This window comes from Elgaria multicarinata, chromosome 1, assembly GCF_023053635.1.
Source record: "Elgaria multicarinata webbii isolate HBS135686 ecotype San Diego chromosome 1, rElgMul1.1.pri, whole genome shotgun sequence".
NCBI classification, from domain to species: domain Eukaryota; kingdom Metazoa; phylum Chordata; class Lepidosauria; order Squamata; family Anguidae; genus Elgaria; species Elgaria multicarinata.
Genome location: NC_086171.1, coordinates 126,938,186 through 126,952,471, shown reverse-complemented (window position 1 = coordinate 126,952,471; position 14,286 = coordinate 126,938,186). Strand labels below are relative to the sequence as shown.

The window sequence follows — 14,286 nt, the reverse complement described above, 5'->3', positions numbered from 1 at the left end:
TGTCCTAGAATAATCCATGGGCTTTGATCCTCAGATAAGTTAATTTAAATACGTTCCCAAAAAGGTTTCCCCTCCCCTCTTACCCCACCCACAAAACACCTCTCCAGAGGGCCAGTGAACACTGCTGAATGTGGGATAGAATGCAGGGACCTCCTGCAGAAGGATGGAATTACTCCCAAATTACACCCAATTTTGGGCAATTCCACCTTCCCCAAGCAGCCCTTTCTGTCCCATCCCATGTTCTTCAGCAGAGTACCCCAAATTCTGGATTGTATTTTCAGGTAGCTGCAAGGGGGGAGGAGAGCGCAGGAAACTCTCCTTACATGACTCTTAGGATCCAAACCATGGCATTAGACATGTCTGAGTATTCTAACAAACAGATTGTAACTATGTAGGTAAAGCAGTAGAAAGATCCAAATCTATGGCCATCTAGAACATGTTTACCTCAGAAATTAAGCTTCCTCACTTGTTTAAGGACTCTAAAGTCAAGTGATTCCTTGCAAGGACAGGACAACTACTATATAGACTATTTATCAGCACCTTATGAAATAATGAACTACAGATAGAGGAAACGAACATATCCCTTTGTTTTAAATGTATTTGCATACTTCTTGCTAAATTAACCTGTAGGACACTTCAGACAAGAAAAAGTAAATCAATATCTGAACACAATAAATATATATAACAAGGAGCCTGATACTTTCATTTGATTTATGATCTTCAGGTTGATCAATCATGGAAAATATTATGTTATGGCTTGCCATCTAGTTTTAATTTTTATTTCTATCATTAGATCAACATAGGAAGCAACAGCAAGAGCACAATACACAGAAGCAAAGAAAAATGAAAGAAAGGATCTGCTGTTGATGGAAACTACAGAAGAGGCAAGGGCAAAACAAGAGGGGTGAAGGAAAACTAAAGACACTGAGAAGTAATTCCAAGAGGCACAGCAAAGTGCAATTCAATAAGTAAAGCAAAGATCTCAGGAAATACAAGATTTGAAGATGTAAGGGAAGCCTCCCTGCCATTTCTATATATGCCAGACTGATGAGCCAGAGAACCACCATTTAATAAAAAACTTCCCGCAAAATATATAGAAAGAAATTTAATTTCAATGGTGAAAGGATTTAACAGTTATCAGAACACTACCACAGGGAGTAAGCTATATAAAGCCTTGACGAAACTGTGTGATTTGCCACAAACTTTCAAAGGTAAGTGTAGAATTTGAATAAACTTTTTAGTTGCAAACAAAGGTTCCCAATACAAAACACTATATAATTGAACAAACTATAGAGATATAGTTGCAAAACAGTTTTTTCATTGGTAGTTGTCAAAAGTGAAAATTGAAGAGGTTTTTCAAGTATCTTTAATCATGTTCCTTCTATCCTCATTAAATTATTAATGACTTATTTTTGTGATTATTCATTTTATTTTGCCACCCAACCAAATTACACATCTTATGCTAACTAGAAATTAATAAAGGGCATCCTTCGATCCTAAATTAGTTCTAACAACTTGAGAAAATAATTCTCAGAATCACTATGTATAACTCTTTTCAATATCCCTGTAATGTATTATCACCATCAAAAATGCAATGAAATTGTTAGGGGAAATATTAAGCCAGTGGACAGTGCCCTTTACTGTCATTGTGCCTCTCTTAGTTCTCCTGCATTGGTGGAACTCACCAGTAGTGCAATAGGAACTAGTGCTTCTGAAACAACCAGAAATGCTTGTTTTCAGATCAAGACAGGTCAGCGGAGCTCCCTTCTGTGAGCGCTGTTGACCTGCCCCATTCTGGAAATTACCATTTCCACTCTTCCAGGATGCTTGAGGAATCACTAGCTTCCCATTGCTCTAGTGGTGAGTCCCACTAGCAAACAGGCAGTAAATGACACTGCCCAATAATAAAAAATACTATACTCCTATATAGTATGGGGGATCTACACCACATACCTGATCATCCTACCCATGAATAATGCTTTCCTAACAGAGTGAGGAATAGTGAAAACCCACATTACTTTGGTGTCAGAGGCAGAAATCCCAAATCATTTCCCCCGTGGTGGGAAAAATAAAAATTAAGTTTTCTTTATAAATAAAAATCTTTCATAAGCTTTTAAGAAGATCAGAACTTCCATTTTAAGAGACATGCTTACATGAAGTTTAGCTTTCACTTTAAAAGAGCAATTTATAGCTAAAAGTTGTAGTTGAAAAATTTAAAAAACATTTTTACTTCTACTCAATTTTTATCCATGACGAAATTCCTAGTCAGAAAAACTGGCTATTAAGAGGATCAACGTAGCCCTGCAAACAAAATTGTAGCCCTGGAAAATATTTTTCAGCTTCAGTGAGTTTGATAGTTGATCGCTTTTCTTCTATTCACACAAAATACAAAAGGTCCCATAGCAACTCTTCATTAGGATGTCCCAAACCAAACCCAAAAGTGGAGCTGACTGACAGGGTTAGAGTAATCTACTGAGAACAGAAATTGCCCAATGGAGAGGCCTCATTCAGCCCTGTCCACCCCTCCTAACAGAAAACAATGAGATGTCTGTATTATTGTGTGAGTCCAGTCCCTAAGTGCAGTGCTTCAAAGGCTGACAGTGGCCATCACTGCCCTAAAATCTGCAGCATCTAAAACTGAAACCTGTACTCAACTGACCATTAGAAGAAAGGATATATTCATATTTTTAACAAGCCACTAAATAAAAACATAGTAGTGGAAAGATGCCAATGTCTTGCCCAGAAGCTAACATAGTCCTGGGAAAGCATATTTCAGCTTCAATGAGGTTGATCATTTTTTCTTCTATTCAAATACAAAAGATCCCATAGCAATTGTCACATAGAAAAATAAAGGTCATTTAAGCATACAATTATGTAACTAGGGCAAGAAACTGACAAAATGCTTGAAGGAATTTATGGGCATGGCATTTCCTTCAAAAATACGTGAAGAAAGAAAAGGATAGTAGTGCAAGGTATTTAAAAACAAAGCTGAAATGAAGAAAAATAATTAAATAGTACACTAATCAGCATGACCTATGAGCCCAGGAGCATTACATTTTCATCACAATAGATTATTTTAATAATACATTTTCTTCCTTAAATGCAGCTGTGTCTCTTCTAGGGAAACTGATAAAGGAAGGGGAATACTGAAATTATTTATAAAGTAGTCTCATATACCAGGATCCTGCTTTCAAATCCGCATAGGAAAATTGGTAGTCGTGTTCTTCACTTACACCTTTCATACTGAATGCTCAAGCACAGACTACAACTGAAGCGCTTAAGGTATTATTTATATTATGTAGTTAAGATTAAGGGGGAAAACAGCTTATGATTTGTAGAATCTAAAAAAGTGTATCATAAAATCTGTTGCATTATAAGTGCAAATAGCATACAAAAGAGTTGGGGAACCTGTGCCTCTCCAGACGCTGTTGGACTACAATCCCCATTATCCCTGATCACTGTCAATACTGGTTAGGGCTGATGGGAACTGGAGTTCAACATCTGGAGGGCCACAGATTCCCCACCCCCTGGACTGTAACATTTCAATACAAATTTAAATTTCTTTAGGTATTCATATCCCACTGCTCAATGTTACAAGTACTATTAAGACGATCAAAATAAGAAATGAATTAAAAGAATTCCAATTAATTTTGAATGTGTATCAAACTGCAAGTATGATAATTAAGTATGATTTGATAGAAGTCTAATATTAGGAGTGTCCACAGTTCTAAGGACTAACTAGCACTCAATTATAGTGTTATACATAAGCCACATTAGAACCTATGCAGATATAATACTCCCAATCCCTAAAGTGATCAGGAGCAGGTCATGGGACCATGTGTACCCAGACCCTACTTTTAAGTAATCCTTTTCCCCACATCAGCCTTAACTGAGGCGTAGTCATTAAGCTTGCAGTGAAAGCCGATTGGACAGCGTTTACAAGCACACCTATCACGACTTGCAAACCCTCCCATTAAGCATGGTAAACGTTAACCAGGGTTTGTTTTAACCAAGTATTTATTTAAAGCTAACTTCAAGTGCTGGTTTCAAATCCTACTTAAAAAGTGAACTCTGATTTGCATTAACCATGGTAAATGGCCAATATAACCCGTCACCATATTATGGCTGGGATAGGCGAGCACACAATCATAGTCCAGTCACTTTACTGTGATTAAAGATCATACGCTTATGGCTGCACAAACTCTTAAATTTATACTTAAGAGCAGTTGGTGCCAATTAACAATTTAAAAACATTTTCTAGACTTTTCTAGACTTTGTGCATATTGGAAAATTCCATGGGCATCAGACAAAAAGTTACAGCAGCTTTAAAAAGGCCAGTATTACCCTTTATGCATAGAACAGTAACACAAGTCTATTTAAACTTCCCATTGTAATCAGCAGGAAAATCTTAAGCGATTCAAGAATAATTAATAATAAACCCAGAGTGTAGGATTTAAAACTAAGAGACAGGATAACAACCTATCTTAGTCATCCGTAAAATAGACAAAGTAGTCATCAAGCCACTCAACTGCTAATGATTTTAATGGCTTGGCTTAGTGTTAGAGGTTTCTATAAGCCATTTAAACAACATGCTTGAACTTAAGTTTAAGAGGAGACATAATAGCTTTCTAGATGGCAACACTGTGATCTTAAGCATTCCCACTTTGGGTATAGCTTCTAGTCCAGCTGGGGCAGCTTCTCTGCTCTGCTCTGCTAGGGTGTGTGTGTGTGTGGATTCTTTATGCACTGTAAGCTTGACTACTCAAGCACCTTAGTATCCCATTTCACGAACTCCAAGTATTCTGATAACATCTTTTGTTCCTCTTGCTTGTTTTCCTACTATGGACTACTGCAATTGGGTTGATCTGTTTCACATGGGGTCACAGACACAGTCAAAATCCAAGTCACAGTATAAAATATCAAATGGACACACAACATAGAGCTGTTCTTTGGTGTTACTATCTATCTAATTTTGTGAAAGACCAGCAAACAGAAAAAAAACCTAACTGATAATAAATATTGGAGAAAATAACTGAGTTTTGTTGAACATGATTGCTGAAAATTGTACAAGCCATATATAATTGCCTGTGTTTACCCTATTTTGGTGTTAATTTGCCTAATTAATGACTGATAGGTGGAAAAAAATATAGGCACTTGGCTCAAGCTGGAAAACCCCTCTCTTTAAACAGCAGCTCCTTTTGCATTTAGTCAGAAAACAAAAAGCATTCAGCTCCGAACTGTTTGCATACATGAAAATAATGCTGGATCAAAAATAAAATAAATGAAAATAAAAACCAGGCATGAAAAAAATGGACAATAGCAACATAAATTTACAAGTTGCTAAAGTTCTGTCTCTCAAATTCAACTTTTGTTTCAGAGAATTTTAAATGTCAACTGAATTAGCATATGGATTTGTCAAGTCTGATGAGGAAAACGTATACAGACAGACTTGATTTTACATCTGTAACAAACATACCTGTCCCAGTCAAAAGTCCAGCACTCTTCTTTCGTGCATAAGCGCGTAAGTGGTTGGACAGGCTAACAGCACTTGTAAACGCCGTATTGCAATGCACACACGTTCTAAGCTTCACAGGCATACCTATCATTCAAAAGAAAACTATAATCCAGTTCTCTCTTTAAAAGTGAAACTCTCAACGCGTTTTGAAAAATTCTGTATTAAAAGTTGCTCTTAAGTATGTTCACTGTATCACTGCAATTATTTCATATACTAGAAAGATCCAAGCTCATGGCTATTACTTTCATATGTGGCATTTAGCACTAAACATGCTTTTTGGTAAGAAAAATGGAAGGCGTGACTTGAATCCCTAAGCTTCTCTGAATTTAACACCTATTATCACTTTCCTGCTGATCTTCACATTATACAGATTATTTCCTAACCCCAAAATACAATTCTGCGATTTGAATAGCACAGTTCTGTTAAGAAGTTTGAAAGCTTGCAATGTTCCCAGTAAAGAGAATTAGAAAGTCTAGTTGACAAAGTGGTAATTAAAGTGTTTTACCCACAAGACTGTAAACGGCTCAATACTAAATTAGGTTGCTGATGAAGGCTGGGAGAAAAAGGTGGTAAAACACACCACTGCACAGCTGTTAGACAAAACATTTTATTCAGTGCATTTTATCTTCATTACTCTGAATGCGCAATCAATAATGAAAGTTAATGATTTGTAGTTTTTGCTAAAATCTTTGTGCTAAATAAATGATCAACAAACATCTTAGTTATCACAGGAAAGAACACACATTGTAACAATACCAAACTACATTAGACAAGTAAACCATTACAAATGGCTTCTTCTCAGCTTTACTTCCATACTCACAAAAGTGTTCAATTGTCTTTCTTAGACACATATAAGCCTTCTTCAAGCATTCTACTTACCAGGTTGAAAGAACATATGAACAAAGGAGCACTCCAGCCCCACCCTCGCCATCATTCCATTTGTCACCCTGTACGCATGTAGGGTGATGGTCTGAAGAGGAGCACTTCCTGTAACAGTGGAAGTTCTACACATGATTAAGAACCCAGATTTTCCAGGGGTCTTCATCTTATGGAGCACCTCCACGGATACAGGAGTGCTGCTCTTTAAACTTTCATCTTACATGCAGACAGGGCAAAAGATGCAACGATCAAGGAGGGCAGGGCTGGAGCATTCCTCTATTCAGATATTCTTTCAAAACGATAAGTAGAACACATGAAGATGGTTAATATCTTGGACAACACAGGCAAACTTCATGTTTCCTATAACATATCGAAAAGCATAGGGGGTTGTTTGTTGTTTTGAAAGCCTTTTTATCAAAAAGAAAATCTTGTCAACCAGCCGGGGAGGGGGTAAATATACTGCAATTCAATAATAACTAGTCACCAAACTGTATTGCCTATATTAAAAACAATGTAACTTTGCTTGCAGACAAGTTTAAGAAGTTTTAATAACTAAAGTAGCAGTATGAGTTAATTGTCAAATCTTATGTTAATCACAATTAGATTAAGGACTATGTTTATAACTGTTAGTGGCTTTCTATTTTTGAGTTAAATCTAGAAGTTATGCTGCCTAACATTAAGCAGCACTAATGCAAAGCAGCAAAATACTTCATATTTAGCAAGCTATTTATTCAGCAGCATCTTCCATATGTATGTGAAACTTATGCAAGACACCAGCTTTATTGGGAAGTCTCTTATTTTAAAGGAACCTACCAGAACATTAAAATGTATCATATATAATTTTATAAATACCAATTTAACTGATCTTTTCATCATAGCTACCTAAGACAGGATTTGGTATAAAGACAAGGTATCTAACTAGACAAAAGTAAGAGCTGGAGCACAATCAGCAATGTTATGCATTATACCTGGTACAATATAATTTCAGATTGCAGGCAGAGAATCAAATGTCTGAATGTTTCCCCATTAAAAATAAATGTTTATAATTGCAGGAAGATTGTAAATGGTGAAACCCATGTAAATCCATTTGATATACCACCTGCAATCTGTATTGGTACAAGACAGCAACAGAGCCATCGTATGAATCTGCTGATCATGTTAACATCTCTCAGTGACCAAAAACTGTGCTGTAGCACGAGTGCTGTATCATACTGCAATACTGAAAGAACCAGCAAAATGATAAAGGTATAAAGTGAGATCATGCACTTTCATCGCAGAGCATATTACATAAAACATTTATTCGAACTAGAATGAGAAATGATAGCTACAACGAGATTTGTACAGATGTCTTGTCAAAGAATTCCAGCAGAGCTCCCCTGATCTATGACAGCCAAGATTGAAAGACATGTTTAAGAATAGCATTCTAAAACTATACTGCAGACTATGGAGAAAGTAGTCTAAGGAATAAATTCTTGGCATAATTCCTAACAAAACCTTCGTTCATAAAACTTCAGGGATTTTGTATCAAAAGCAACAACTGTGTTAAAACAGGGCTACCAGAGTTACTTTGATAGAATTGATAGTAGATCAGACCACACATCATCCAGTTAACCAATCAGGCATGCATTAACTTATGCAAACATGCATAGCCTTATTTTGCCACCAATTTTGTTAAAGAGATATTCATGTTTCCTCTTCCTATTCACCCTCGACCATCACAGAACAAAAACTTCTCTCTATTCAGAGCTCAGTTTGTATGTACAAAACTAAGGCCATTTTCATATGAAAGATTCATTTCACTATTATTTCTCTAGCTAGAACCTTGAAAAAAAAACATAGCTTCAATGAGAAATACTTTTAGAATACTGTTAAAAAATCATATATTATAACTTATTTTCCAGTTACTGAAATCATAATGGAATAGTAGCTACAAACAAACCTCTTACCTGACTGCATAGTCAAATCCATTTTTTGTGGCTGATACATCAAAGGACTGTCTTCATCTAATGGAAGAACACATTTTTGAACAAACCTCTTTCTTGCAGTTTGATTATGAATCTTTTGAGGGGAGGTATCAAGATTTCTTTCTTCTCCTATCCTTTTATTTTTCAAAAGTTCTATCAGTGTAAGTGACTGGTTTTTTTTTTCATCATGTAGTACTGATTTTGCTTCATCACATTCATTGAGGAAACTCAGCCCTTCTTCCTCTGATGCAGACACTGATATATCTTCAGTCTTTAGGCCATTGCGGTATGCTTCAAGAGGTATAACATTTTGAGATAAAAAGTCATCATTTGATGAAAGTTTCTGAGCGACAAATGGTCTGGGGATAACACGCCGACTGTTCAACGCCTTCAGGATTTTTTCATATTTTTCTTCATTTTGCATCATCTCATTTAGAACACAGATTGGAGATTTGTGTGCATCCCATTTGGTTTTACCAAGCCTTTTTAAGTGTCCTCGTACATGATTAGATAATCCAATTTTAGTGTCAAACCAACCACCGCAGAGCTGGCAAGTGTGTTCTGAAGAACTTTCTGATTTCTCAATAGCTACAAAGAAAAATGATTGATTTATCAATTTGCCAGACATTAGGGACCCAGCTTGCCAAAAATGTATTCATTAAAGTTTCAACCAAGAATGCAAATAATAACTGTCATGAGAGGACGTAGTAAAACCAGCTTTATATTCACATTATTCTACATCCCCTTCACCCTGCACATCATACTAAAGAAAAATCTTACCTTTTCTAACTCTTTTAACAGGTGTTCCCGTTACTGTTCTTTTGAAATGCTGCATTTTGTCACTTGTTGCTATCTGCTCAGGTGAGACAACATGGCGGGCCTCATAGCTTAACCCAGCTCTGTGAAGATGTCCACGGACATGATTAGACAATCCAACACCAGTTTCAAATGTTGCTGGACAATATGGACAAGTTTTTTTCTCAAGCGATAAGTCAGTCCAATGGAAAACTGAGTTATGCTTTGGCAATGTCGTGCCTATGTTTTCTAAATTATGAGGATCTTGAAAATCATGCAGGTAATTGCTACCTTCGCCATCTTCATAATACTCAAAATAAAATCCATCATTTTGCTCATATCTAAGAGAGGATTTACTACCAGCTTCTTCTTCCATTTTACCTTTAAATAAAGGGAACAGGTTTACATGGTCCTGATTAATATCACTGTAAGAGCCATCCTCCACAGACCGTGTAGTGTAATCACACAGTTCAACATTATCCCATGAACTTTCATCCTCCGTTTCATAGCTGTCTTTTTTCCCAGCAAGTTTCTGCAAAACAACAACAGTCATTTTATGTAGAAAGTCTGGATAACTGTCCAAATCATCTCCCGTTACAGAGCTTTCCCTTTTGGATCTTTTAACCAATCTTTTTACAGTTACATGCTTATCTTTATAGACTCCTGGTCTTTTTTCAGCATAGTTAAGAGAATCCATAATAAATCTATTATGAGAATTATCTGAAGATAATAAAGGTAAGGACCTGACAGATCTTGTAGCTTCCCTTTTTAAGTGTAAAAGATAAGGGCTGCTAGATTTTTTAATCCTATGGTTTTCATGTTTGTAGCTATATAAATAATTACTGCTAGCTTTGACACTAGCCTTTTGCTTTCCTGCATGATGTAAATATTTAGTTTTTTGGCCAGTGCTATTTCTACTCAAAATAGACTTGTCTGTAGTGCTTTGACCATACACACTTACAGCTGACTGGGCAACGCTTTTCCGAGCCTTCTGTATCCTGGGGGGTCTCTTGTGAAGTTTTGCAAAGTTACTTGACTGGAATGCAGAGCCAAATGGTCGTTTTAAATCTTGTTTTAAAACAGAGGACTTTGGAAAGGCAGATGCTTGTTTGATCAAATGCTTAGTCCTGCTACCAAAATCTAAAGGTTCTTCTATAACATGAGTTTTTCTTTTTTCTAATCTAAGACGGCTGCCAAAAGGATCTACACATGATGTTGGATGCAAATATTCCATGTGTTTTTTTAGAATGCTCCTGGCTGATGTAGTAAATGGGCACATTTTGCACATGTGGTCAGCTGACTTTTTTGCTGACTCCATAAAGGAATCTTTCACTAGTGCTTTTTTCTGTATTTTTCTTTGAGACATATCTGTAGTGATCATTGAACATTTCACCACTGCCCCATGAGCAATCCCTCGATGGCATTCAAGTTCACTCTCTGTCACTGCCATAAAGTTACATTCTTCACAGCAATAGTACCTTTTATCTTTCTCATGGGTCTTAGCATGCTGCACAAAGGTTTTGGGACAATTGGTACCAAATACACATTGTGGACACTGTAACCGTGCACTTCTACCCTCATCCTGAAGTTCTTTCAATTCACGAATTTCCTCCATCAGTTTCTGTCTTCTTTCCTGATGAATTATCATATGTTTAAGAAGGGAATTGCGGTCTCGAAAAGTCCGGCCACATTCCCTACATGCATAAGGCCTCGGAACATTTAAATGACGAAAGTGACTATTACCATCCAAGTGATACATCATGTGCCTGTGCAGGTGCTTCTTTTCCCTAAAATTCACATTGCACTTTGTACAGGGATAAAACGATGGCTCATCAGTACTGAAATTAGATGGTGATTCTAAATCATCTTGTTCACATTTGTTTAATAGAGTATTAGAAAGAAAAGTGCTAGTGTGAACAGGAGAAGTATCATCTGCACATTTATTACTTGGATTATAAATTAACTGTTGGATGGCATCCACAACTTCCAATTCCTCATCTATTGATTCAGGCTTCACTCTTGCTAATGAATATTTCTGTGATTCTATTACATGTAAATTCTCACTCTGTTCCAAAAACTCAACATCTAGTGATTCTGAATTATCAGGAATATAATTTGATTCATTAAAACAGTCCTCAGTATAACGTGTTATTTTGCTAACATCCATTTTTCTTTTTCTTCTTTTCTGAACACCAACATTAGGTTGAACTGGTGACTTTTCTACAGCTTCTTCATTTGTCATGAGAAATTCTATGAACTCTTTTTGTGGATCCCAGTTTGTATCACTTTCTGTTCTAATGTCACCTGTACCTGAGGAAATGCCTGTTAAAGATTTGTTACTATCATCTTTTTCTAGTGAACTTTTACTATCCTCACATATATCTACTTGGCTTACTAAAGTGCTGTCTGATTTTATGCTTTTTCCTACAGACGGCTGTATATCACAAGCAACTGAAGCAGAGGGAGGTAGATTTTTCATGGAATGTGTCAGGTTCTTAGCATGTGCTGCCTCGGGTAACAAAAACAAAACTTGGGGTTGACTTGAATTTTGGGTTGAAGTCTTTGTGGGAAGCTGGAGATCATGTACCACTGTCACAGTTGAGCAAGAATCTGCTTGATGGCCCACAGTTTGTGCAGTTGTTAATGAAACACTGCCTTTTTTCATAATGGAAGTTTTAGTTAAAGTGGAGTGTAAAACTGGTCCATTAACAGAAGTTCCCGTAGGCAGAAGAAAGTTTTCACTAGAAACAGTAGGAGCACCAGTGTGTACAAATATAGATGTCTGGCCTCCACTTAAGGCTTTTTCAGACGTTTCCCTTGATAGCTCTTCAGGCAGAGTTAAGGTATTCTTCTGAAATGACGTTTCACTCTCTTGTGATTTGGGAATGCCACTCTTCTTCTCAGAGATGAAGTTGCTGTCATCTAACAGTTCTTTAGCACCAATAAGCTCAGTATTGATCTCTGTCTCATCCATACTGCTGGTCTGCTCTGTCCATTAAGCACATTTATGCTAAAATTAAAAACAAAGAGACCAATGTTAGAATTTCTATATGTACCTGAGAAAGGCAGTTTAAACTTGTATCAGTTAAAAACATTTGCATGGCTGGGAAGACCACTGATTTATAATAAGCACATCTTAATGAAAGAAGCTGATTTCAGGGAAAATTATGCCAAATTTCCAAATTCATTATTAAAATCCCTTTATGATTTAATCAAGTCTGTTTTACATGTGATCCAGTCTTCCAGCCAGTTCCCTTACACATTCAATATCTGAATGTCATCAATGTAAAGCCCAGGTGGCATTCACATTTGCATGCAAAAGCTGCAAAAGCATAGGCTAACACATGAGTTCAAAATTCTTTTCTTAACATTAAAGAAATGCCATCTTTCTTTAATGCCATCACAATTTTTTCAGCAGTGCTGCATTTGTTAAATATGTTTAAATCAGCCCTTAGATTCCACAAATCAACATCAGTGGTCCAGATTTTAGGTTGTATTACTGCTTTAGGGTTGCATACAATAGTGTCGTTCTGTCAGTGGAAAAGAAACTGCTGGGAGAACAGATTTCCCCTCCCCCTGCACACCCCCCAAATCCATTCAAGGGTTGGAGAACCCTCCAGAGCGGGCTGCAGAAAGAGAGGACACGGACGTGCTGTTCCATGAGTAGACATCCAGTTGCATGAATGGATATCTCTGTTGGATCCAACCCACAATTGTACTGGTGATGAGTGCCAGTTTTTGGTAAAAAGGCAAGGCATAATTCAAATAAGTAATAAATCAACAGAACATTGCACTTACATATAGGAAAACTTCACAAGAATAAAACTTGTTGATGAAGCAAAAACCATCTAGGAACATTTGCTGATATTATGTGTATACATTTTACAGTGGAGTAGGGGGAACAGTAAAAGCAGGGGAGATGTTATTGATCAATGTACTGCATCACAATGCTCCATTATGGATACAAATTTCTATCCAGGGCCACTACACAGATGCAACAAATGGAGTAAGGCTAAATATGGGCAGGATACAAATTGTGTATTTAATTACATACACCCAAAGGATTTTGGGACTGTGTTTTCTGGATGCATTTCTAGGCTCTGTTGCCAACATGGGCACATAGGCTACTAGCTTCAAAAATGTCTACAAAGAAGACTAGTTAGTGGAGGAAGGACTGCGTAATTCATCCCCTCTCTACTAGTCAGTCACATTTCCATGCTCATTCTGGAAGAAATGAGTTAAATACAAGGATGTCACCAATACTTTAAAAAGTCTTGCTGCACCATTCAGATACCATTTGCTGCCTTCTCTTATTCACACACACACACACACACACACACACACACACACACACACACACACGCACACACACTCTCACACTCCATGGTGCTGCCTTGAAGCAGGTTGCTTCATCCTACTGCATGGCAAGGCCAGCTGTACCTAAAATGGTTCTTCAATTTCTAGTCCATATAAATATTATATAAAGCAGTCTGTGAATTAATTCTTGAGATATTTCAGGTGGAAGTTTCCAAAATACCGAGGTCGAGGGTTTTCAACACATTTTAAGCCTGACATCATAGATATAAATTGTCTAATCAATAAACTGTGTTGTTCCTAACCAGTTTACCAGCCGTTTAAAAGTATATTCCACAAGCTTTGTATAAAACAGTATTTAAAGACTCTCCACATAAAAGATTCCATTACACAATTGACAAATCATTTATTTATTTATTACATTTTTATACCGCCCAATAGCCGAAGCTCTCTGGGCGGTTTATAGTTGGCAAAATCATCTTAATTCATTTTACAATTACAGAAGCATGTAAGAGTTGTTTACAACAATACTTTAAGTACCAGACATTCTTTCAGGAGTGGGAGCAGTGCTCAAGTAAGTCATGTTAATGCTGAATAACCAGTATTTCCATACTGATGAACTTCTTAAAACAAAGTCATAAATATTCAAGGATGCAGTATTTTACACTGATGAAACAACTAAGTTATGACCTTCATTAAGCCTTACAATTAGTTCTACTATTTCCAGTTTAAGGATTCACTGCATTTTTTGTATTAATAGATTATAAAAGAATAAAACAGGCTCCTAATCAATCCTATTCAGTGTTATCACTCTAAAAT

General features: G+C 36.7%; 1 protein-coding gene across 1 annotated transcript in view; it reads right to left on the bottom strand.

Annotated features, from left to right (window-relative positions):
• ZNF644 (zinc finger protein 644) overlaps positions 1-14,286 on the bottom strand; it is a 73,944-nt gene that overhangs the window by 17,183 nt on the left and 42,475 nt on the right. The window contains exons 5-8 of the mRNA XM_063136448.1: positions 10,115-12,163; positions 9,139-9,685; positions 8,341-8,946; positions 5,477-5,599 (exon numbers count right to left, since the gene is read on the bottom strand). Of these exons, the coding sequence (XP_062992518.1) occupies positions 5,477-5,599; positions 8,341-8,946; positions 9,139-9,685; positions 10,115-12,127 (3,289 nt within the window). The 5' untranslated portion in view covers positions 12,128-12,163. The remainder of the gene's footprint in view (positions 1-5,476; positions 5,600-8,340; positions 8,947-9,138; positions 9,686-10,114; positions 12,164-14,286) is intronic.